This window comes from Fundulus heteroclitus, chromosome 16 (genome assembly GCF_011125445.2).
Source record: "Fundulus heteroclitus isolate FHET01 chromosome 16, MU-UCD_Fhet_4.1, whole genome shotgun sequence".
Taxonomy (NCBI): domain Eukaryota; kingdom Metazoa; phylum Chordata; class Actinopteri; order Cyprinodontiformes; family Fundulidae; genus Fundulus; species Fundulus heteroclitus.
Genome location: NC_046376.1, coordinates 23,758,721 through 23,785,618, shown reverse-complemented (window position 1 = coordinate 23,785,618; position 26,898 = coordinate 23,758,721). Strand labels below are relative to the sequence as shown.

The 26,898-nt window shown below is 40.5% G+C and overlaps 1 protein-coding gene across 2 annotated transcripts; it reads right to left on the bottom strand.

The window, feature by feature from the left end:
- Positions 1-1,534: 1,534 nt before the first annotated feature.
- Positions 1,535-25,687, bottom strand: LOC105932987 (sterile alpha motif domain-containing protein 9-like). 2 transcript variants are annotated; one of them, XM_036148760.1, is made up of 3 exons: positions 25,635-25,687; positions 22,583-22,619; positions 1,535-6,904 (listed from the first exon to the last, which is right to left on the bottom strand). In XM_036148760.1, the coding sequence occupies exons 2-3, from the start codon at positions 22,611-22,613 to the stop codon at positions 2,310-2,312; spliced, it is 4,626 nt and encodes a 1,541-aa protein (XP_036004653.1). In that variant the 5' UTR covers positions 22,614-22,619; positions 25,635-25,687; the 3' UTR covers positions 1,535-2,309. The 2 variants fall into 2 exon arrangements, with proteins under 2 accessions (XP_036004653.1, XP_036004654.1); XM_036148761.1 differs by having other exon boundaries at positions 1,535-6,901.
- Between the last annotated feature and the right edge of the window lie 1,211 nt (positions 25,688-26,898).

The window sequence follows — 26,898 nt, the reverse complement described above, 5'->3', positions numbered from 1 at the left end:
CAGCTGGGGCGTGATGGGAGTTTTTACCTCCGGCACTTTCATGGAAAGTAACCAATAACAGAAAGCCGCTAATTTTTTTCCTAGTCGCTTTTTAAAAAAAAAAAAAGGTTGTTGGATGCGGTCTGAAAAGTCACTAAACATAGTGAGAAATCCACTAAATTGGCAGCAGTGACCAGATGCTTCCTCAGAATAGAAGTATTCCTGCTCCTGGCCTTTCACGTCACAAATACTGCAGCGAGCGTAATCGACAGCACGTTTTGAAAAGTGGAGCCATACTTTCCACCACTTTCTACCAGCCATGTTGCTTTGTTTACTGGACCAGCGGCTACTGATATCATTACGCTCTTGTGCGTGCAATACTGTGTTCATACTCGGTATGGAAAATCGCCTACTCTTCCACTCCCACAGTGATGCGTTTAGGTACCGATACCTGGTAGCGTTTGATTTTACGTGAATCGTTACCCGGTAGTACCGACGGTAATCGGTCGGTGCCTATAAATGTACTGAATTCGGAACCCATCCCTGCAGGCAACAGGCACAGGTGAATGTCCAGAATCCTAGAACCAACAGGAGAGTCAGACAAGGGAGAGGCAAACAGGCAGGAATCCACAACGACAAACGAGGTCGCTCACAGGAAGGCCGTCTAGGAACGGTGAAAGGTCTACTCACTCTCGTGTTTTTGAGAATCTGGCGCCTGCACACTGAAGGAGACAGGTTTAAATAGAGCGAGTGGCAGTGCCAGTAATTAGAGCAGATATAGGTACAGGAAATCAGTGGATTGCCTGCACCTTTTTGCCCACATGCGAACCATATCTGTCTTTTTCATGGCAGTGTGAACAGCCCAATTCCGATCTCTTCACCCCCCAAAAAATCTTATTTGTGCCACTTCAATATGTGGTCCTAATTTGGATACGTATCGGATTTTTTTCAAAGTGTCTGCTGTCTGAACGGTCATGTCACATTTTATCCATCTATCATGTCACTCTCCTGTCTCTCACTACACATCCACACACAGTAGTAGTACTTAGCGCTCCATAGAAGGCCGTTGTTAACAGCTGTACTGCTTTCTTTTTTACTTTACTTTATCTTGCGATGATGTGGTCTTAATATTGTGGCTCCCATTGCTCAACTGCTTTCTAATAATAACAAGGAGAGTTGCCGGCTGTGGTGTCCGTGTTGTTTTCTTTTCAATGATTTTTTTAAACAAAACTTTATTAAACACTTCTAGAAAGAATTTACCATTACTTCCGCAAACAGTGCGCTGCTGTGTGATGTCCTTCTGTTATCGGCGCATGCAGGTCGCTTTATGGTCTTGAATGGCTCAGACAGCAGTATGATGATGGTGCATTTATTAGTACTATGAATGGCCGCCTAAAAAAAATCAGACTTCAGCAAAAAATCTGATTTGAGCATCAAGACTTGCAGTGTGAATGTGGCCTTAGTCACAGCAAATACTGTGAATGTTACAGAAGGTTTGAATCCTGGCTTTTCAACCAGCAGCTAAAATAACAAATATGCACAAACGATAATAAACTAATTGTTCTTTGACATTTATTTAGTTTGGACAATGAATCATTCAAAACTCGATTAAATACAACATCAAAGATTAATAATTATTCTATTTAAAGAGCAGAGATACACAATTACCATAGAGAGATAGATAGTCCTAATTCTAGTTCACAAGAAAGCAAAAGTGACATGTGAATCTTATTCCAGTGATGCCACTTGACAAAATGATTTAAAAAATACATTTTAAAAGCACTTAAGATAGATAGATAGAAACAAACACGTTAACTCTAAAGCAGGATGTCTACCACACTTGCTTAGCTTCATGCATAGTGCTAATTCTATGCTATCAACAGTTTTTCTCTATTTTGGACAATGTTTCACTGTTTGGTACTATATCTCTGCTTTTGCAGATAGAAGAGCTGTTAATGTTTATTGCCCAGAACATGTTGCCACAGTTGACTCTCTTTGTGAAGGAATCTGGTTACTTATTATTTCAATACAACGTATGTTTCAGAAATAAATAACGTTACTAGCGTCTTTGATTTTTCAAATAAACAATATATCAAGTAATGTATTATGCATGATAAAATACAAATTAAAAAGCTGAAGAATAAAATTAAGTATTGTGGAACAAGACTACTCTAGTGAACTTGTCGTCTATGCTACTAACATTTACTCAGTCTGGTCAGCAAATACATCTAAAATAAATTGCTTTATTGTTGCGATACATTATTATGCAGTTCATGTGTGTTTTTTTCCTGATTAAGATAAATTAAGATAAAATAAATTCAGAGTTCATATTACTTCATCACCTGAATGTCAAACGCAACTACACCATCAAATGAAAAGCCTAAGTAGAAAGTGACTTTTTCATTTCCATGAGGCATAGAGCCAGAGTAGCGAGGAAAGACTCTTACTCTGTCTTTTTGCCCACATCGAACGTACAAGTTTTCATTTTCTGTCCACCCTTCAATCCGTTTCAGTTGTTGCACTACTTCCTTGGTTTTCCACACTTCTCCTCCGAGCCATTTTAGCCTTTTTTCACTCAGAGTTCCTTTGATCTGCTTTTCAATAGCACTTCTATGGAGGATCTTGTTTAGACCTCTTGCCTTTGCCAGGAAGAAGTGTGTGACAATTCTGCTTTTTCTTTGAGACAAATGTTGAAGTTTTTGTTCACAGAGTCTCTGAAGTGCATCAATGGCCAATAGAAGGATCTCGACATCAGCAGAACTCGCTTCTTCACTGTTGTCAGGCCAAAACAGGAGAGAGAGAAGAAAAAGGGCACTTGCTGATGACATGTATTTCCCTTTTGTCTTAAATCCCTTGCTGAGATCTTGTAGTTGTTTAAGGGATAAAAGCTTAGAGGAGCCAGGTACAATATAATTAAGAGCTATTTGACAAAATATGAAATTTGTAAGCTCTGTTTCATCAAGACTTTTCCATGTCAGGTTTTCTGGATACATGTCCATGATGTCCTCAAGTTTTTTTCCTGCGCTTTTTCGGTCGTTGTCGTAGAGTAACGAGAGGATTGAAGTGACATTTCCTCCTCCGAGCTTGTAAGTCCTCATTTGCCTTTGAAAAGGTGAAAGTCTGTTTCCTGGATTTTGTGCATCAGCTGCTTTATTGTTCTTCTCTTGTATACTACAAAAGAATCCTGCATATACAGCACTTTTTCTTCTCAACCATTTTCTTGGACTGTAAATTTGCTCTGGATCTCTTGCATCAAGTTCCTCATCCTCTTCACTGATGTCAGTCTGAAAGTAGCTCAGGTCTTCAGAAATGCACTCCAGAGCTTGTGTCAAGCTCTTTTCCAACCCTTTTAGCTGCTGATGAAACCTCTGCCAGGGTATTCTGACTTCTTCTGGTATGTAGTCTGTGAGCAAGTAGTTCATCAGCTCTGAACGTCCTGTAGTTTTTGAAAAAACATCAACTTTTGACAAGAAGTCCAGCAGCCTGCAGCCAACATCCACTTCTCCATAATATGAATTGTTAAAGATGGCTGTCTCTTTCTTTGGTGTTTTCTCAGATGCTCGAAAAGCAGATATTCCTTTGAGTGCAATGCTTATGATTTCAACTCCCCTTTCTGGGGAAGGCTCTTTTTCTTCAAGGCTATCATACAAATGGTAAAACCACCACTTGTAAACTTGTCCCAGTGTGTCAAGAATGAATGTGTCATGTGGAGACAGGGAATTTGCTTCCTCTGCCCACTGAAGAGCCTCTTCAAATCTCTCATTTGTGTAAAGCAGCCGAGCAAGTTGTTGTGCCACATAAGCATCTTTTCCTAGTGCTATGAATGCAGCTTTCATCAGGTCAACAGCTTTCTGAGCACCACCTCTTTCAGTGCTGACTTTTTCAATAAGCGGTGAAAAAGTTGTGTCCTTTGGATCTCCCCTGCTTTTCTTATTGCGTCTAATGAAGAGATCTCTTAGAACCTTTAGGAACTGGTCTCTGTCAAACCTGTGGTTGATGAGTACATCGTCATTGATGAGTTCCATGGCAATAGAGCTTTGAGGCAAATTGACAGAGAGCTGACTCAGAATTTCTCTGGCCACAAGGGGATGAATGATACTTATTACAGGGATATGCGTTGAACCATCTATATGATGGATAAAAATTAACTTAGCCTCGTCACTTAGATGATCAACAAAGGCATGGCACCGAGTTCCAACTACATGGGGAGCAATGCCAAGGTAGGCCTCACAGTGTGATACAGATAAGTATGAATCCTTTATGTAGCAATTTAGTAGAGCCACAAATCTGATGAGGCGAGTGATCAGTGATGTATGGTCAATTTTGTACAAAAGATTTTTAACAAAATCCTCTATGTAGCTTGGTTGGAACTCTTTACTCATGAGAACAAATGTGAGGATAAATTTAAAGTCGTCTTTTAATTTAAGTTTGAGTTGGTCAACCTTCTTCTGGAACATAGGCTTTTCCTGATCTGATAGTTTGTGTGTGACTGCTACAGTTTGAGATGGTGATGCCCTGCACTTTCTTTCTGGATCATTTGATCTGTTGCAAATGAGCAGTATGAAGCACAGCACTGAGGGACTAATCTTTTTGGTTGCAATAACATTTCCAAGATGCCGTCGAAGATCATCAATATCATCTTGATTTTTGTCCTCTAGCAGGAGGAGCACAGGAAGACAGTTGTTTTTGTCATTCTCATTGTGTTCCCTCAGTTTCACTGCATGCTCACAGACAGTAGGGACTTCTTTTGCTTCTTTTAACTGTTTCACAACTGCACATCGTACTTGTGTCCTCCTACTCCAAAGTATCTGTCGTGCTACGGTGCTTCCTCCACTGCCAGGATGATGATATATGTTAACACTTTCAATGGGACGTGCAGCTCTGTGGCGATGAACCACATTGTCCAGGATTGTGCTTGCTTCTTTGTAGGCATCCCGCTCAATGATAACTCCACATTTGTTCTTGTCAGCAAGCCAGAAGTTAATCCAGTTAATTTTTCCTCCACGATAGAAGTAGAGTTCAGTTTCTTTGATTTCATCGTCACTCATGATTTCTAGGTTTGTGTCATCACACTGGTCAACACTGATGATTTCCAATGAGTCTAGCATAGCCTCCTCAACAGACTTTAGGAAGCACAAACCTCCATTTGAGACTGGTAATTTCCTTTCTGGTTGGTTCTTGGATAGCTGAATGCTTTGAACTGTTGCATCCACATGACTCAGTGGCATGTCAACAATGCTGATTTCTTTGAGTTCAGAGATGGGACAGGAGACCTGAGCAAGACTTGACCATTTCTTATAGTTTTCCTTGGATTCTGCAATGACTGCTAAGCAATCGTGCCCATTCATTTCTGCATAAAACTCATGGAAAGTCTCAACAAGAGGCTGTTGAATATCCGACGTGAGCAGAAAAAGGACAACAAATGAACGCCTGGGGAGGATTTCATTGCAGATAAGGGACACAGCCTTTTTCATCTTTTTTTTTCTTGTTTTGATCCAAGTTTTGTCATCACAGGGAACCTCCTCACCAGGGAAGTTATTTCGTCCATTGCAATAGATCCAACTAACTCGGTCAAAGAGTTTCAAAGTACCAATAAGATCAGAATTATCCAGTCTTTTGTTGTTTTCATAATCTTTAAGAAAATGTGGGGTTGCAGCCTTCTTCTCCTTATATTTACCATAAAGGCCAGATGTTTCAGAATCAGGGTCAAAGTCAAACACACAAAAAAGATTCATGTTAACCAAGAAGGTTATGCTGTCAAGGTACTCGGGCTGTATTTGGTTTGTCACAACTATGTAAAACAGAGAATTGTCCATGTGTGCTTTTCCTCCTGTTAGAAGGATGGACAGCTTTCTTTTTTGATCTTCTTTGAATTCTAGAGCCGTCTCACTGCTTGAAGATTCTGCCTCTTCTCTTTGTTGGTCTTTCTCTATCAGATCTTGAATAAATGGAATTAGTTCATCTTCGGATATCCGTGGTGTGTTGGCCCCTACTCTGTGATATGGGATCGTCTCTTCACATTTCACTTTGCCATCCTTCTCAGAGAACTTTGGAACACCAACAGAGTACAGTTTACCTTTAACAATGCTGGCTTTTGGAACAATGTCATATTCAACAACCCATGTTTTCTCTGCATTTTCCTTATCAATAACCTCGATGAAGCAGGGGTTCCTGATGCATTTCCTAGCATCACTTTGGTGAGTTGATCCTTTAAAACATTTTTCTATATAATCTAATGCATCAACAAAACATTCTTGACTTTGGACTGGTATCCCTATGATTTCACCATGCCTGTGAGTGCTTTTGATGTTATCCATTATGCCAAAATGAATTGTTCCATTGGCTCTCATATTCATACATGCACACGCAAACCTCAAGACTTCACTTGCCACTTTTGCTTTAAGTCTTATTGAGTCCAGTTTGTGTGCAGTTTCTAGTGACTTATATTCATGACATGGAACAACCATGTTTTCAGGTCCTGTCTCTGGGGGTAGCAAATTGTGCTTTACATATCGAAAATTTGTTGGACGCTGGTCAAATTTCCGATATTCACAGAAAGCCACACTCTTCTTTTTAATGTCATTGCATGCACTAGAGTCTTTTTGCACATCTTTGTCAAGATGTTCTTCTGAAACAACAAAATTTTTGGCTTCTCTCATTTTACCACTTGTGTCAGTTTTTGTCTTTGTTTTGGACAGTTCAGTCTTCATTATGTCGTCTCTTTTCTTCAGTAAATGTTCAATTTGGCCACTTTTCATTCCAATCATTTTGCTGAGATAGTCCCTCTGTAGACTTGTGAGGACTTTTCCAGTCACCTCTTCTTCTTTCAGTTTTAGTATGTACTTCTCTTTTATTCCAATGGATTCCAACCAGGAACTGACATGAGACTCTGTCCATGAGCTGAAAGGCAGTTTATGCCACTCTGCTGGATAGAAGGTTCAAACAATGCATTAATAATGTTGTACTATTACACACTGTTTAAAGTTATTTATTGTTTAATAAATATCTGTCTGTTAGGTAATGTCCAGTGAATATCAGCCGAAGAGGACAATAGTTGAAAGGAATGATTCGAGTCCTGGTGTTCTTTAACAGCAAACTCTGCATACATATTTGATAAGGGATTGAGAACCTCTCTTCAAGTTTAATAGTTTATTAACAGAAATAAAATGAACATCCAGAGAACATCACTATAGAATGCTGTTTATCTGAATTAACACTATACTTCAATCAACAAATCCTCTCTACTAGGCGAGTGAAAATAAACTAAAACTACTAAGCAAAAGATGAAAGAAGCTAAGGAACTATGTACACACAAAAGACAAAATAAAATGGTTGATCATCATCATCAGAATAATTCAGTGAATCCTGGTTCACTGCAGATTTAAGTTAAAGCTTAGAGCAGATCATTCAGCAGCTAAGTTCCTCTTCATGCTGTCTTGATGTTCTACCCACAGCTTTCTTTAAAAAAGTTTTACCTGTCATAGCGTCTGATTTGACTCAGATAATAAACACGTCCCTCCTGTCAGGTGTTTTCCCCCAGTCCCTAAAAACAGCAATTATCAAACCACTGCTGAAAAAGAATAATTTAGACAAACTTCTACTCCAGAACTACAGGCCCATCTCAAACCTCCCCTTTATCAGTAAGATTATTGAAAAAGCTGTGTTTCAACAATTAAACACCTTCTTAACAACGACCAGCCGATTTGACGTTTTCCAGTCAGGTTTCCGTGCTCACCACAGTACAGAGACCGCCCTGATCAAGGTGTTTAATGACATCCATATAAATACAGACTGTGGAAGAACCACCATGCTGGTTCTATTGGACCTTAGTGCAGCATTTGATACTGTCGATCACTCCATTCTGTTAGAACGCCTGGAGAACTGGGTCGGCCTCTCTGGTACAGCACTCAACTGGTTTAAATCCTACTTAAAGGACAGGGAATTTTTTGTATCAGTAGGTAACTTTACATCAGAGATGACAAAAATCCCATTTGGGGTTCCCCAAGGGTCCATTCTGGGTCCCCTCCTTTTCAATATCTACATGCTCCCTCTAGCCCAGATAATAAAAAATAACAACATCAGCTACCATAACTATGCAGACGACACACAGCTCTACATCACCATGTCACCAGGTGACTATGAACCAATTCAGGCACTGAGTAAATGCCTAGAAGAAATCAATACGTGGATGTGCCAAAATTTTCTCCAATTGAATAAAAACAAAACTGAAGTAATAATATTTGGACCAATAGAGGAAAGATCAAAAGTTAGCACACAGCTTCAGTCGCTTCAGCTAAAAACCACAAATCAGGCCCGAAACCTGGGAGTAGTGATGGACTCAGACCTGAACCTTCAAAAGCATCTAAAGACAGTTACAAGGTCGGCTTTCTATCACCTGAAGAACATTTCTAGGATTAAAGGACTGATGTCTCAGCAGGATCTAGAAAAACTAATCCATGCGTTTATTTTTAGTCGAATTGATTACTGCAACGGTGTCTTCACAGGTCTGCCTAAAAAGTGGATCAGACAGCTGCAGCTGATCCAGAATGCTGCTGCCCGCGTCCTCACTAAGACTAAGAAAGTAGAGCACATAACCCCAGTTCTAAAGTCCTTACACTGGCTCCCTGTATCTCAGAGAATAGACTTTAAAATACTTCTGTTAGTCTATAAATCCTTAAATGGCTTAGCTCCTAAATACATCACAGACTTGTTATCAGCGTATAAACCATCCAGACCACTCAGGTCTTCTGACTCCAGCCTGCTCTGCATACCTAGAACCAGAACCAAACATGGAGAAGCAGCTTTTAGTTCCTATGCTCCAATTATCTGGAACAAACTTCCAGAAAACTGTAAAAGTGCGGAAAGCCTGAGTTCTTTTAAATCAAGATTAAAAACACATTTGTTTAAAATTGCCTTCAACTGTCCTAGTTAACTGAATCACCACTTTTTTGTTCTATTTTCTATCTATATTTTATTCCTACTTGCTCTTATTCTGTTTTATTTTGCTATGTTTTAATCATGTAAAGCACTTTGCATTGTCTTTGTACTGAATTGTGCTATATAAATAAATTTGCCTTGCCTTGCCTTGCCTAAAGAACCAAAGTTCATCTTAAAGAAAGTGGAATAAGGTTAAATTAGCTCATCTAATTCAGAACAACATTTGGATTGTGTTTCAACCCATTCACAATGCAAATCCTGAGTTAAACAAACATTATTTCATAAAATAACATTTTAAAGAACGATTTGCTCAGTGAAAATGAGTAAACTTTAGAACGCTTGATTTTATTAATGCAATCATACCTCTGGGAGGCTAGGGTTTGCTATAGCGATCAGTTGCTAAAATCAGGTAATCCGAAAGTTATACAAACACCATTAAATCAACATTAATACTCATTAATGCGGTAATAATGCTCATAGCATTATCAAACGATAGTGGAGCGACACAAAACCAACCTTAAGTTTGAAACGAACTGTAGTCGCGTATCTGGGAAGAATGAATGTTATCCAGAAGCTAATAGCATTAGGCTAGCGGACATTCGGGGCAAATTTGAAAAAGCTTCGGCTTTATTTTGGTCGTAATAAGTGGACAGGAAAACACAAGCATCAATATTCCATCAATGGATAAAACCCTTATGGAGATAAAGTTTGTTATAACCATAAATAAACACTCAAATTACATCAGCATGGCATGGTTTCGAAGAAGCTAGCGGGAGCTATGTCGGTTAGCTCTACGTGTTTGAAAAACACTGTGAAACTGCTTTAAGTTCTAATTTAACCATTTAACTTTCCCTGTTTATTTCTCTGTCAAACTTGTCTGTGCCCTGATGAGAAAAATTAAATATCTTAGTGGGGGTTGCTGAGGAATGCAGAGTGTCTCTCCTCTCTGTTGCCGGGTAAGATAACATGCAGCTTCAGTTTTAATGCCGAGGGGGTGGGTCAGAAAGAGAGTTCCTTTGTTTGAAACAGATTTTCCCCTCCTCCTAAAAAACATGAGATGGTCTCACCCTTAAAAAGATGTGTTCAGACTTTTGAAAGTTAGACAGACCTCTGCATCACCATGAGGGCATCACAAATGAATGGTAATGTAATACTCTGTCTCCATATTTAATTTCTGATAAATTAAATATGCATATTACAATGTTTTACCTCTGATCAATGTTTCCTCATTTATTGTCAAATTTTAAACTGGGGTAAAAATGGGCCTTTAGTAGCGAAGCAGGATTAGGCCAGTACTACTGAATTAACACTATGGTGCCGTGACCCGGATTTGACTTTAAGTGGAGGAACCTTTTCAATTTGGGCAAGAAGAAGTAATCACTTACAGCAAAACAGGGCATTCGACCGTGTCCCCCGAGGGATCCTGTGGGGGGTACTCCAGGAGTATGGAGTACCGGACCCTTTAATAAGGGCTGTCAGGTCTCTGTACGACCGGTGTCAGAGTCTGGTCCGCATTGTCGGCTGTAAGTCGGACTCGTTTCCGGTGAGAGTTGGACTCCGCCAAGGTTGCCCTTTGTCACCGATTCTGTTCATAACCTTTATGGACAGAATTTCTAGGCGCAGCCAAGGTGTTGAGGGGATCTGTTTTGGTGGCCTTAGGATTGCGTCTCTGCTATTCGCGGATGACGTGGTCCTATTGGCTTCATCAGGGAGTGATCTACAGCTCTCACTGGAGCGGTTCGCAGCCGAGTGCGAAGCGGCCGGGATGAAAATCAGTGTCTCCAAATCCGAGACCATGGTCTTGAACCGGAAAAGGGTAGAGTGCCTTCTCCGGGTTGGGGAGGATGTGCTGCCCCTAGTGGAGGAGTTCAAGTATCTTGGGGTCTTGTTCACGAATGAGGGGAAGATGGAGCGGGAGATCGACAGGCGGATTGGTGCGGCGTCTGCTGTGAAGCGGGCGCTTTACCGATCCGTTGTGGTGAAGAGAGAGCTGAGCCAAAAGGCGAAGCTCTCGATTTACCGGTCGATCTACGTTCCTACCCTCATCTATGGTCACGAGCTTTGGGTCGTGACCGAAAGAATGAGATCCCGGATACAAGCGGCTGAAATGAGTTTTCTCCGTAGTGTGTCTGGGCTCTCCCTTAGAGATAGGGTGAGGAGCTCAGTCATCCGGGGAGGACTCAGAGTAGAGCCGCTGCTCCTCCACGTTGAGAGGAGCCAGTTGAGGTGGCTCGGGCATCTGGTCAGGATGCCTCCTGGACGCCTCCCTGGTAAGGTGTTCCGGGCACGTCCCACCGGGAGGAGGCCCAGGGGAAGACCCAGGACACGCTGGAGGGACTATGTCTCCCGGCTGGCTGGGAACGCCTTGGGATTCCTCCTGAGGAGCTGGCCCAAGTGGCCGGGGAGAGGGACGTCTGGGCCTCCCTACTGAAGCTGCTGCCCCCGCGACCCGACCCCGGATAAGCGGAAGAAGACGGACGGACGGACGGACTGACAAAACAGGGTCAACCCGGAAAAAAAGGAAGGAAATTTTGATTCTCCTATTGGCTAAAGATTAGATGTAGGCTAAATCAAGTGTTGCTGTAAATGAGAAGCTCTCTTCTCAAACTATCAGAGGCTGAACAGTACAACTAGGTTTGAATGGAATTTATGTTGAAACCGAGAAATGATTGAATGGGATTTATGTGTGTGTCTATGTAAACTTAAATAGATTAAAAGCCAAGAAGCCGTAAGTGGTGAGGTTGTCAAAAAATACAATAAAACAAAATAAAAAAGATATAACATAAAGGCAAAAAAAAAAATGTCCGGGGACTGGCCACACGGAAACCAGCCTGTCAAACTGGTGTTATATTAGGGCTGAGGTGTGCGCTACCTCTTGCGAATTAGAGACACTCAAAAAGAAGCAGGGGATAGGAACTGCCAAGATACGTAACATCTTTAAGTTGCGGCTAGGACAGCAAGACCCTTAAATGGTGAGCTGCTATAAAAGAGAAATGGATTAAAAGGGGCCCCAGGAGGACAATTGGATTGTTCTCTTGCGTCAGAACTGGGTTCTGAGCACGACAGTTAGACTAAGGAGGTATTAAAATAAGTGAAATGTTCTGTCCACTACAAAAGGGACAAGGGTCCCTCCGTGATGCGCTAGCTGTCTTAAATGTTATGTATTGTCTAATATTTTGAATGTCTCGGTTGTGATTGGGATCAATGCTGTGTGAGTGTGCTAAATGAGAAACTGGTGGGGCCTGCGGATCTTGAAAGAGTGGGGGTTTGTGTGTGGGTTTTCTGTGTGTGTGCATGTCTCCAGGATGGTGTGAATTTCTCCACGTGCGTGGGCCTCAAGATAACAGCAGTGACTGTGGAGCAGATTTAATTTTGTTAAGTAAAAAGTGATGGGTAAAAATATGGGTAAAAAACTAAAGGGGAATTTGGAAATAATTGGAAAAAAGGTTGATGCATTAATGATGTTTGTTGGAGTGCAGGAGAACTTTCAATGCAGTAAAGCATTTGAGGTATTGGTTGCAAACTGATTGGGTGAGTTGCATCGGAGAGAGCACGACCGGCTGCATCTTGGTGAGTTTTGGAGGAAATTTTTATTTTAAACTGTAGCCTAAAAGTTAGAAAGAGGTTAGAAGTTTGGACAAGTTGTTGAAAATTTGGGAGAACTTTAAACATCTGTTTGAGGCATTATAAATTTGGAAAAAACAAAAAAGGGACGATGCCATTCTGTAAGACTGTAATTCTAACTAGCGTTATCTATTGCAAAATAGCATTTAAAAATGCCTAATGAATGTATACCCTTTCAGACATAAAATATAATTTGCGATTTAATAGTGATTATAAGGTTTTCATTGTTTGATAGCCCTAGTTATAATAGATAAATAAATAGATATAATCCGTCAGACTTCAATCTAGCTGATTAATAGAGAGTAGTAAACCTTATCAGCTTTTGCTCATTTGCAGTCCTGGGAAAACATGAGTAAGCAGAACAAAAAAGTTATAAGTTAAGGTTAACTGTGCTTTAATAGTGTGGGCAAAAGGATGTTGCGGCTGATTTGACAGATTTTGTTAACCCTGCATTTAGTCATGAGTCAGTTTTGAAGTCATCCTCAAGTGAAGCAGCTAAAATTGAGGAATCTATTACCAATGTTAATGGCTTGCATCGTTTTATTATAGATTCTGATATTACAGAACAGTAGAAATTAGTAGGAACGGGAAATATTGTGGGGTAATCACAGGACTGTCCCCAAAGTATTCATTGTATGTAACCACATTTTCATAGTCCCATAAAATGTAGATGCCCTTGTTACATAGTAATTTAGGGGCTTCTTTGTTCATTTGGTAAGGTGCAAATTCTGGTGAATAAACTTTTCAACATCAGTTGCTGGTGATCGATCGTGGCTGGCAGAATTTGACTTATGATTTTCTAAACAAAGGCACAAAACTGATTTTAGAGCCATTTTAAAATGTAACTTTAGTGTTTTTTATACTTTCTTCCTCGATAGATGTAGTTACATAACATTTTCTTTATACAGTTTAGCAGAAGTTTCCTAAGTTTGACTGGGACTCTCAACATCTTCCGGATAAATCAGCAGGATGGATCAAACACATAGGTGTGGATCCTAAAACAACTCTGTCCAGTATGCGTGGAGTATTTGGAGAAATAATGTCAGACAGCGTGTCCTCTTCAGTGTTTTGGCTGATGAACTTAAATCCTGATACGCTCACTGAGACAATATCTTATACACCATTTGCCTGTGACTCAAAGGAGGGGTGAAACACAATATTTGAGTTTGTTAATTACTAAAAGTTAGTAAAATTACAGTTATTGGAAAACAGCATAGGATGGGAGTGACAGTAAGCGGCAGATTACACCTAGCAATGTCTCAAATTTAATTAAAGGAGGGGGGGTGCCTCCTCCGCTTTTTTGTTCTTTATTTGATTCCAGAGTTGTTGTTCCTGCGCATGAACCCGGATGGCATTGTGACATATCAGCAGACATGGGGAAAGGACCAGACGACCGAATAGACGAGGTGGACATGTCAGAACATGTCAAACACCTACGGACACTGGACACTGGGGCATGTGACTGTTTGGCATCAGCAAGCCAGCCTGGTTTCGACTCATCAAATCCTGGCATGAAGTCCCAATAAGACCTCACCTCCAGAAGGTCCGTACCCCAGCAAGGGGATAACGCTCCCATGAACAATGTTTCTTCACCCTGGAAAAGTGGCCAGCGCTCATGAACAGCGCAGATCCCAAGCTGTCAAGGGAAGTGACTATGAATTTTTGCGCACATTGGAGCCACCTGTTTCATTAGACTCTGAGTTGTGAAAAGGGGACTTTGTCACTGAGGTGCTCGCAGAGACATTACAGCGATCAGCTCCTGCAACACTGGGGAAGAAATGTGGAGGGTCACACATGAAAGCCTTGAATATGACGTCTTAACTCAGATCTCATGTCTGCCTGAATCTGTTGCATGTCAGTCCGAGTCCATCTTGGGTGCCACAGCTTGGTATCAAACATCTTTAAGGTAAAACAGACAGTTATTTTTAGTCATATACTACTGATCAAATTTAATGGTATGTGATGTTGGATGACATATTTTCTCATATTTTTCTTTTTATCCATGTTTTGAGCACTCAGGCAAATGAATCAGAAGTCAGTAAAACATTTCTTAAGGCAGCCGAATTGAACGTATTCCGGCGTACAGGTTTGCGGTTTTGAAAATATTCTAATTTCTATTCAATTTTTTGCTATGTAACTGATATGTTCCTTTTACACATGAGTTTTAATTCTATTATATCCAGGACCATATTGCTTATAATTAAACAGCAGTAGGTGTATTTTACCATATCTTCTATGGGCAGACAATTCACAGGGGTGGGAATACTTTCACAGGCTCCAGTTATACTTAGGTTTCTGTGAGTTGTCTCTCTGGTTAACAACTGCATGTCATAAATTTCCGCAAGGGGGGTTGTGAACGTCCTGAGGAAACAGGTTTATTGTGCGCACCTCTCTATCTCTGGAATGCAGAGCGGTGCCCTGGTTTCTACATCCTGTGTTTACACAAGATACCAGGGACACATTTTAGGTTAAATGGATATGTTAGGTTATTCCACGTTAGCTCACAAGTCTTGAGATTTTTTTTATTGTACAAATAACTGTTGCCTACTATGATAAACCAGATTTTCACCAGAATTTGCTATGTTACCAGGTGTTTTATTCAGGTTAAACACAATATTTTATAAGTATGTAAGTAACTTGGAATATCCAGCATTCTCACAAAATCGAATTGCTGTGTACAACTGAGGCCATCAGTCTACAAGTCATCATTTCAATGGGTACACTGATCTTACACAACTTTTGAAGGACTTCTTGCAGATCTATGGTATTATGAAATTGCATTATGTTTTGATTTGAATTCAGGATATAAGGCAGTGTTTTTTATACTTCAACACAGATAAGCACTTGCAGTTAAGTTTTTGTAACAAAATAATTTTTGTTCCATGGGAGGAATTAGGATAAAATTAAAAAATACACAAAATGGAAAAGGAGATACAGTTGACTCAAGACACAAGCCTGGACCATAAATTAGAAGTGTTGGAAAAGCCCGTATCTGCTAGAGGAGGATTTTACGAGGGGGGGTTGGAAACAGGCCCACAGTCTTAGCAGTACAATAAAGTGAATGTTAAATGAAATAGAACAACTATATAAACTAAGAAAAAAAACAGAGAAAAAATATGTAATTTAGTTCTATAAAAGGCCCTGATTAGGTTAGCTTAAAATCATTGGTGTGTCAAGTAGGTTAGTAAGGGTTTTAAAGCCACACATATCTGTTGCAGTTAACTGGATCAGGGTTTGTAACAACTGGATACAACGATAAGTGAACAAAATAGGGGTTTGGTACAAAACAGTGCACATCAAGTGATGCAAAAGGGTGGATGCAGGACTTTTTGACATGAGGATGGCATCTATTGAAGGTAAACTAAGAGAGGAATTCATTGCAAGGGGACTACATTTTATGAAATGACCTGATGGGGGTTTGCTTTTTCTCTCAGATTAGAAATAGGAACTTTTTCGCAGCATGGACATCTGAGTATGGAGTAAAGGGTACAGAATTTAATGGAGTGGTGACATGCTGAGAAGTTTTGTGTGCAATGTGTTCTAGGTATGCAGAGTAGACTGAAGCCAGAAGACCTGAGTGGTCTGCAGGATTGATACACTGACAACAAGTCTGTAATGTATTTAGGTGCTAAGCCATTTAGGGATTTATAGACTAACAGAAGTATTTTAAAGTCTATTCTCTGAAATACAGGGAGCCAGTCTAAGGACTTTAGAACTGGGGTGATGTGCTCTACTTTCTTAGTCTTAGTGAGGACGCGAGCAGCAGCGTTCTGGATCAGCTGCAGCTGTCTGATCCACTTTTTAGGAAGACCTGTGAAAACACCGTTGCAGTAATCAATTCGACTAAAAATAAACGCATGGATTAGTCTTTTCTGATCCTTCTGAGACATCAGTCCTTTAATCCTGGAAATGTTCCTCAGGTGATAGAAAGCCGACCTTGTAATTGTCTTTAGATGCTTTTGGAGGTTCAGGTCTGAGTCCATCACTACACCCAGGTTTTGGTTCTGATCAGTGTTTTTTAGCTGAAGCGACTGAAGCTGTGTGCTAACTTTTGATCTCTCCTCTATTGGTCCAAAGATTATTACTTCAGTTTTGTTTTTATTCAATTGAAGAAAGTTTTGACACATCCAGGCATTGATTTCTTCTAGGCATTTACTCAGTGCCTGAACTGGTTCATAGTCACCTGGTGACATGGTGATGTAGAGCTGTGTGTCATCTGCATAGTTATGGTAGCTGATGTTGTTGTTTCTTATGATCTGAGCTAGAGGGAGCATGTAGATATTGAAGAAGAGGGGACCCAGGATGGACCCTTGGGAAACCCCACATGTGATTTTTGTCATCTTTGATGTAAAGTTACCTACTGACACAAAACAATCCCTGTTCTTTAAGTAGGATTTAAACCAGTTGAGAGCTGTACCAGAGAGGCCGACCCAGTTCTCCAGGCGTTCTAACAGGATGGAGTGATCGACAGTATCAAATGCTGCACTGAGATCCATTAGGGTAGTTCACTGCTATTGTTTTCATCCGGGTTTTTCGCGCATGCGCGCCGGACTGGTAGGCAAAAGGCGAACACAATGGCGGATGCAAACAGAGAAACTGACGAGTTCTCCACGTATTTTTCTTCTTTAGATAATGTATGACAAGATCGTTTTAAGAGTAAGTTGATGGTTGATGGTATCAGATTGCCAGATCCACACAGCAAAAGCCTGAAGGGACGGAGCGAGTCTGTGAAATGCTGGCCAAGTGTTCCGTACCGCGACATATAAACACAGTAGGCCAGTACACACGAGAGAGCACGAAAGCCCCTGAAACCACTGGACGGCTACAATTATTTTATATTGGGAAAAAGGCTCCAGCAACACCTGCGACGCCATGAGGGATTAAGCGGATCAGAAAATGGATGGATGGATGGATGGATGTTGTTCACACGTTTGTGCAACAGCAGAAAGAGGTGTCGGACACAGACCACGTCTCAGCAGAGAGGAAGACCTGCCCGGTAGGTTAAAAAAACATTGTTCACTACGGATTATTTTGGTGTTTTTGTCTTGTTAAAATGGGTGGGGGTGTCGGCCACATTGCAGCGTAAACACAGAAGTACTAGCGCGCGTGAACGGGGGCGTAATGGAGCCGCTGTCTGGAGCAGCAGCCTGCTGCTGCTCCAGACAGCGGCTGCTGCTCCTGCTGCATCGACTCCGCTTCTCCGGCCCCGTGTAGCAATCGCCACCTCCCCTCCTCCCCTCCTATTTAAGTACAACAATGACTAGAGCAGAATTAAGTTGTATTTACCGGAGATGAAGTGTAGACTGCAAATTCTGTCGTTGTATGATGGCTCCCCCAGTCCACTGGGAGTGTCTGCCTGCGCTCTTTTCATTGAAAATATCCATTTCTTTCTTCGTCCTTCCTCCTTCGGTAAACGACAGAAACGTACATCCAACGATTTGGAATGCCTCTTTGTGCAACCGGGAGCACAACAAGTCGTAGGCATTGTTTAGATTCCAAAAATAAACAAACTAAAAGTACGCTCTAAATCACCCGTTTTGTCATGTTGTAGACGAGAACAGTACTGTTTTTTGCCTACCAGCGGGACCCGGATGTAGCGTTGATGTCACGCGTGAACTACCCTTATAGGTAGCAGCACGGTGGTTCTTCCACAGTCTGTATTTATATGGATGTCATTAAACACTGTGGTGAGCACGGAAGCCAGACTGGAAAACGTCAAAGCGGCTGGTCGTTGTTAAGAAGGTGTTTAATTGTTGAAACACATCTTTTTCAATAATCTTACTGATAATGGGGAGGTTTGAGATGGGCCTGTAGTTCTGGAGTAGAAGTTTGTCTAAATTGTTCTTTTCCAGCAGTGGTTTGATAATTGCTGTTTTTAGGGACTGGGGGAAAACACCTGACAGAAGGGACATGTTTATTATCTGAGTCAAATCAGACGCTATGACTGGTAAAACTTTCTTAAAGAAAACTGTGGGTAGAATATCAAGGCAGCAGGAGGAGGAACTTAGCTGCTGAATGATCTTCTCTAAGCTTTTGTGGTTTATCTGGCAGAAATGGGACATTTAGTCAGAAATAGTTCCAGCTGAATACAGCATTGGTTCAGGTGTTGATATGGAAGTACAAAGTGATCCTCTAATTTTTAGGATTTTCTCAGTAAAGAAGTTAGCAAATTCATTGCAGGCCCTGGTGGAGTGGAGTTCGGAAGCCAGGGACACAGGAGGATTTGTTAACCTGTCGACTGTGGCAAATAAGACACGAGCATTATTAATGTTCTTGTTTATGATCTCTTAGAAGAAAGATTCCCTTGCATTTTCAACTGTAAACTATATCTGTAGAGTCTCTCTTTATAGATGTCATAGTGAACCTGGAGTTTAGTCTTTCTCCACCTGCGTTCAGTTTTTCAACACTCCCTTTTTCACCTCTAACTGCTAAGGCACTTCTCCAAGGACATTTTTTCTTCCCGGAAATAACTTTCACTTTAACTGGAGCATTGCAATCAATGATGCCTGAGACTTTAGAATAAAAGTTATCTACTAGCTCATCTACTGAGTTGCAGCCCAGGGTTGAAGTAGCAGAGTAAGCTTGAATAAAGTTTTCCGTGGCATTGTCCTTAAAGGTGCGTTTTCTTATGATGTCCCTTTGGCTAAATGAGTCACTGGTAATTATGCTTTCAAAGGTAACAGAAAAGTGATCAGATAGGGCAACATCAGTTACATTGACCTGTGAAATCTTTAGACCTTTAGTGATGATCAAGTCAAAATATGTCCTTGTTTGTGTGTTGGCTGTTTAACATGTTGAGTTAAACCAAAGTTTCTAAGTGTGTCACACAGTTCTTTTGCACTTCTGTCTTCAGGGTTGTCAACATGAAAGTTGAAGTCTCCCACAATAATTAAACAGTCATAATCAACACATATCACAGATAGGAAGTCACTAAAATCCTTAAAAAAGTTTTATGTGGACTTAGGAGGCCTGTAAACCTTCAGAAACATAGTTCGTACCGGGCTCTTTACCTGGAGAGCCAAATGTTTAAGAGTCGAATTTTCCCAAAAACACCTTTTTACACTTTAGTGAATCATTAAAAAATTTTGGTACTCCTCCACCTTTCCTTTGCTGTCTGCTCTCACAAAGAAAATTGTAGTTTGGAGTTGTCGACTCCAACAGAATAAGTTCTTCATTAGATTCATGTAACCATGTTTCTGTTAAAACATTACATCAAGATTATTGTCAATAATGAAGTCATTAATTAAAAGGGATTTTCCTGACAGAGATCTAATGTTTAATAAACCCTGTTTATATGAATTAGTGGTTGATGATGTCTCTGTGACAGGTTGCATCTGACAGTTTATGACTTTTAAGTATTTGTTCCTGTTTATCCTTTTGTTTTTCTTATTTCTGCCACGTATCATCACAGATATTCCATAATCTCCGGCAAAAGGCCCAGGCTGATGCTGGAAACTGTCATGTCTGATAAACGTGCAGCTAGGGCCCAATCTGTATCACAGCGAAGTAATTTGGAGTTCCTCAGTATGTTCTGTGATACGTAGAGGAGGAGGATCTGAGGCTTTGAGGCCTTTGGAAAATGCTGGTTTAGTCACAGCAGAATGGCTATGTGGAGAGGATGTCATCTATAGGCCAATCTTAAATACTTTGTTCATGTTGTGAGAAAATTCCAGAAAAGGAACTTCTGGGCTTTGTGGAGAAGAAGGGGAGGCGCGTCCAATCTGGACCGGTGTTCGTGACGATGGAGGTTCTTGGTCCTCTCTTTGTCCTGCTGAGATCTGGGATGAATCCTCCTGTAGTTCTGATGTAGCCTCCTTCTGTGTCATCTTTCTGGCCATCTTTATCTTGGCTTGTTCAGGCTGTACTGGGCTTATCATTTGTTTTGGTACTGGTTGAGCTTTGTTTTGGAACAAAGCTGATGGCGCATGGTTCACAGAATAGAAGATGTTTGAAATCAGCCGTTTTGCACCTGACCTATTTAGATGGAAACCATTGTCACTGAACAGATGTCTCCTCTCCCAAAAGATGTTAAAGTTGTCTATGAAGGTCACAGTTGTTTGTTGTGCATGTTTTTTCCAGCCATTTGTTTAGCATCAAAATTCTGGAAAAAATCTCGTCTCCACCATTAACGGGCGTGCGAGGGCCGCTGAGAAACACCTTGACATTAAGGCCATAAACTAAGTTCAACAGACGAATGTAATCCTCTTTCAATACTTCTGATTTTCTTATCCTGTTGACGTCGCCCAGGGCTTCAGCTTGTATTATGAGTTTTTCCAAGGTCGGGCGTTCTTTCAAGACCCTTGGAAGGATGTCTGATACATCAGACACCAGGCCACAGTTACTGTTGTTATACATCAACACCTCTGTGTTTTTCTTGTTACAGAAATGTTTAATCCCACTTACAGATCCGTTGCATAATATCAGGGTCCTCGACCCTGTGGCATGTCTTTTCTCTGATGTCTTAGAACGAAAATCGTTGACGTACCTCTGATTGATGTCAAGATCCTCCTGGGTCACATTTTGGAGCGGAGCAAATCTGTTTAGTAATGGAATTCCAACATTTCCAGCAGGCTTACTCCTATCATTTGTTTTGAGAACAGTCCGTTGTTGTTTCACTTGTCTTGAGACATCTCTCTGTAATCTTGTCCAGTATTCTTTGTCTAGGTGTGGGGTTCGTTGATCTTTTGGTCTTGCACCCAGAGTGGTCCAGGGATTCTCATTTTCCTCAGGGAACTGTTTGTTTGCTGAGTCGCTGGGCTGGTAGTCACCGCTCAGAATCACAGGCAGGGTTGTTTCATTTCCATACGCGGCATTTACATCATAATTCACTTCGAGTCGACAGATTTTCAGGTCCATAACAGCTATCTTCTGTAAAAGCTTGTCAGTAGATAGCTTGTCAGAAGAGTTTTATACATTGATGGGATATTAATTTATGTGTTTTCTTGTCCGCTCATTCCATCCAAATAGAGCTTAAAAGTCCTTTTTAATTTATGCTGGATGTCCGCTAGCATGCCGCTATTAGCTTCCCGGGTTAGTGCTACCACCGAGTCAACGCAAAGTAGCTACTGGTTTGTTTCGTTTAACTCCGGCATTGTTCGACAATGCTATGAGCATTAGTACAACATTAATAGGGAAGATTAATGTTAATTTAATGTTTTTTGTGTAACTTTGGGATTAACCCATCAAGCTAATGACTGATCGCTACAGCGCCCTATAGCTTCTTGGAGAAATAATTGCAATAATAAAATCAAGTGTCCTAAAGGCATTGATTTTCACTAAGCAAATCATTCTTTAAAACATCATTTTCTCATAATGTTTTATTTAACTCAGGATTTGCATTGTGAATTGGTTGAAACACATACCAAGTGTTGTACTAAATTAGTCAAGCTAATTCAAACTCATTCCACATTCTTTAAGATGAACATTTGTTCTTGGAACTTGGATCTACAGTGAACCCAAGATTCACTGAATCATTCTGATGATGATTTTGAACTATTTTAATTTTTTCCTCTTGTTTCTTTTGTGTATACATAGTTCCTTAGCTTGTTTTTATCTTCATATTGCTTAGTAATTTAGTTACGTTTCACTAGCCCAGTAGTGGATTTGTTGACTGAAATACATTGTTAATTCAGGTAACATTATATAATGGTGTAATCTGGATGGTCATATATTTCTGTTAATAAATTCTTGAACTTGAAGAGAAGTTGTCCCTCCTTTATTCTATATGTGTGCAGAGTGTGCCGTTAAAAGAATGCCAGTGCTCGAATCATTCCTTTCAACTATTGTCACAATATCAACTGTTACTTAACTGACCGCGAGTTATTAAACATTAAATAACTTAAAGCCGTGCGGAATTACACAACACACTCATAGTTCTATTCTTAAATAAAACTTTGAGTGGAACTCGTGGACAATTAAAATATATAGTTGCAAATAACAAGACTTGGAACAGCAATTTATCACACATTTCTTTGTCTTATATAATTGAACGGATTTCTGACAGGGTTTTATTGTTTGTCATAATGAAAGTTGCGTTTCTTACCCATATCTGCAGCGTAGCAATCCATTTTCATTGATGACTGTAAAGGCAGTGAGAGGAAAGCTATTATTACTTATATTCCAATTCCCTTATATATTTGTGTTATTCTATATAGATAGATGAGTTAACTGTATTTAAAACAAGTTCTCTCCCTATTTTTGTTTATGATTGTGAACTATTCTTAGCGTCTGCCATTAATTTCTTTCCATCACATGCATGCAACTTTACATCAATAGATGTCAGACTTGTGCTATTGTGGCTATACTATTGAGATGTTAGGCACAATGTCTGGCCAGGTGCAGATTAGAATAAACAAGCTTGGTACGTGATGGTGGTAGATTGCACAACCCATGTACGGAGGCCTCAGTTATTGACACTGCCGTCCCAGGTTTTTTGTCAAAAAGGAAAGTTTTAAGCCTAGTCTTAAAAGTAGACAGGGTGTCTGCCTCACGGACCAAAACTGGGTGTTGGTCACAATCAATGCCATATGTCAGCACAAGGTCCAAAGTGTGAAGGCAAGAGTGCGCTGGTTTATGCACATTTTGAGCAAAACCAATTGCATCTAGGATAATATTAAAGGCTACATTAAGGTTATCATATTCAGTGTCAACATGAACGTTAAAATCCCCCACTATAATAACCTTGTCAATGTTTAACACCAAATTAGATAAGAAGTCTGACAACTGATCCAAAAACTGAGAGTAAGGTCCAGGTAGGATGATACATAACAACAAACAGAAGACATTTTATTGCTTCGCAGTTTGGATGAGGGAAACTAAGAGTTAATTGTTCAAAAGAATTGTAGTTATTAATTGGCCTGGGACTAATTAATAAATCAGACTGAAAGATGGTTGCTACTCCTCCTCCTCTTCCCGTATTTCTGGGAATGTGGAAATTTAGCCAGGTTTCTGAGACAAAATAAATCAATCTGATTTTCAGAAATCAATTCATTAACTAACTAAGTCTTTGGAGGGAGAGACCTTATATTTAATAAACCATATTTAATTTTTTGGTTCAAGTGGAGTCATATTGATTTTTATGATTTGCTCCTTTGAGGTCCGTTTTTAATCTGTTCAGTTTTGGTCATGGGAAAGACACCGTCTCAATAGGGTAATGGGTGGGTAACAGTACAGAAGCTGCAGAGAGGTGTGTTAAACTACGGCTCTGTTTCCTGGTCTAGACCCTGGGTTGTCAGCATTTTGGAGAACTAATAAATACGGCCAGATTCCTAGAAAGAAGAGCTGCACCATCCACAGTGGGATGGATGCCGTCTCTCCGGATCAGACTAGGTTTTCCCCAGAAAGTTTGCCAGTTAGCAATGTAGCCCACATTGTTTTCAGGACACCACCAAGACAACCAGCGGTTGAATGATGACATGCAGCTAAACATGTCATCACTGGTCAAATGAGTCCGACATTGTTTTAGCAAACTTACACACCGAAGCAACACCAACTTTGGTGACCTCCGACTGGCATAACCGGGTGTCATTACCATCAGCGTGAATAACAATCTTACTGTATTTACACTTATCTTTAGCCAGCAGTTTCAGGTAGGATCTGATGTCGCCCGTTCTGGCCCCTGGCAGGCATTTGACTAGGGCCCCTGGTGTCTATAGAGGCACGTTTCTGACTATGGAACTGCCAATTACCAGAGTCGGTTTCTCAGCGAGTGTGTCGCTGAGTGGGGGAAATTTCTTAGAAACGCAAATGGGTTTGTTAAGATATCAACTGGGTCAGTGGAGTGACCAGCTTGACGTAGGAACTGCCAGCCACACTAAGATAGCACCGACCCAAAGATTGGCACATATCTATCAGATACCACCCCGGAAGTGACACAGTTTCTCTACCGATGTCACAGTTTGGATGTGTACAGCCCTTGCATGGGTGTGTACCTAGATCCCTATATAATGTTTGTGTGATGAGCAATCGAGGCTTCTTGCCGATCAAGAGCCCATCAGCGCTGATGTGTCTGTAACTGTTTCTCTGTCAAAAGTAGATAAAATATAAAAAAAGTATACTTGTCTGTTTGATGCGTTCTGCAACCAAAGTAATATGGTAAGTGGGGGTCGCCTGAAGGGTAAAACGGGCTGGGTCCACTGAGGGTGTTTTACCACCAAAAGGTTGTGGTGGCTTATAACAGGTTGGTGATGACCTTGGGGCTGGAATCTAGAGCTATGCTTCCTGTGTATTGTCACCCAGCCGGCCTGGTTGGCTGGCTGCTCGGGTACTGCTGCGGGACCGCTACGTAAAGCTAATGTCTGTGGCTCCGCACTAGCTAACTGGCCTCGGCTATCTGCTGGTTTTTCAACAGCACGGAGCCGGGTCTCCAATTCTGACACCCTCTTCTCCAAAGCTACAAAAACATTTATTACATGTAGCATTATCACAAAAGGAAGCAGAGAAATAACTGAACATAAGACACAGAGAACAGGTAAGAGGGGGAGACATAGACAGAGACGGATGTCACAGTAAAGAAATTAAACATAAAAATGAGAGTCTAGAACACCAAACACTGCAAACTGGAAGTGACATGTTAATAAGTCCTGTCACTGGCTGCTGCTTTCTACCATATACGTTTAGGGTGTGTCTCCCTCGGAATCGTGAAATCTCTTCAAATTCAAAATGCGTGCTATTGTGGCAGATTCTTTGACCCTTAAATATTTCTTTTTATTACTCCTTGTGTTCAAGGGTTGATGCGGTTTCACATTCGCATCACAAGTACATATGACATGGAAAAAACTGTATTTAGGTTACATCTCTCAAAAGATAAGACTTTTTGCAAAAACCATTTGCTTCAAACAGTTCACACTTGGCAACTGAAGCAGAAATAGCACTAATCTATAGTTGGTTTGTCAAAAGGGTTTTGTTTCTTCTTGTATACTGCTTCTGCCTTTTCCTGGTTTTTCATTTTTTGAATTTGCATCACAGCATACAAGAAAAAACCTACACAAGGTGCCCTTTGTGTTTTATAGACATATCACTTAAATACATTGAGTCAGATTAGCTTCTTTGGCACAATATAAAAAAAGGTTTATTGACATATTAGTTGTACTTACCTGGGGTAATCTGGGGTAAACTATTTCCAACACTCCAACTGCTTGGATTTGTGTTCTTTGCTCGATGTTTCAGCCTGCTCTTGTTTTTATGCTCTTGGTAGGTGTGGCTTTTGCTTGGCTGTGCAGAGTTAAATTGCTTGTGTCTCAATTTTACATTTGGTTTCAATTCTGCAGAAAGAGAAAGTGGGCAGTAATTGTAACCAAAATAAGCAATGTAGTTTTGTTAGCTTGGCAGATTGTGTTAATGTAATCATCATTTTTATGCAATTAATAGAATGATACAGTGGAATGAAAATGAATTGTTTGAGTTTTTGCAGAGAACTTTTTTTTATTGTGAAGCAAACAACAAATAGGACAAAATAACAGAAAACTTGAACATGCATAGGTGTTCGCATGAATATTCATGTATTTAGCACCATCCATCTTTCCCTTGACTCAAACCAGTTTCCCAAGTTCCTGTTGCAGAAAAACATCCCCACAGGCGTTTTATTGAACACAGCGCATGTCACGCTTCCTGCCTTATTTAGCTCACTCTGGTTGCATACAAAGTTTTTTATGAAAGATTATCATGTCCTGTAGGCATATTAGTTGTTATTTTGGTGTTTTATACTTTATTTTTGCTCAATTTGCTAGTAAATAAAGCCTTTCATGTTTATTTATAATAACAATGGAAGCATTTATTGTGCATGTGCAGCTGTCAGGGTTTGGGGTGAAGGACTAAAGCGGCAGCAAGATGACATGGTAGGCTCATACTGAAAATAATAATATTTGAATGAAGCCAACTCACGAAATAACACAACGTAAGAACAGGGAACAAAAACAGGGAAGGACAACAGACGATGCAACACAGGAGGAATTAAAAACTGGAATTTAAATACAACTGGCAATCAATGGAAACTGATCAACACAGGTGAGTGGGATGAACTAATTAACACAAACATCCTGTGTTGAGGCTCAGATTATATTCTTCTGCTTTGGCATTGGCTATGGCCGACAGGAGCCTGTGTAAAGGTTTGGCAAATAAAAAAACACTGAGGATACTTTGGCGAGTTTCTTTCGCACCAAGTGTGCTACAATACCTTTAGGAATTTCTTGGGCTAGCTGACTGTTTTTCAACGGTCTGTTATGGTCCACTTCTGTTATCATAATTACTTCCACTAGCACCACCTGTTTGCACACCTTTAAACACCTGCCTTTCACAGCCATTCTCTGTCAGATTGCCTTTGAGCCTCAAGTGAGTAGCTTTCCAGCGTTTTGGGTGCAT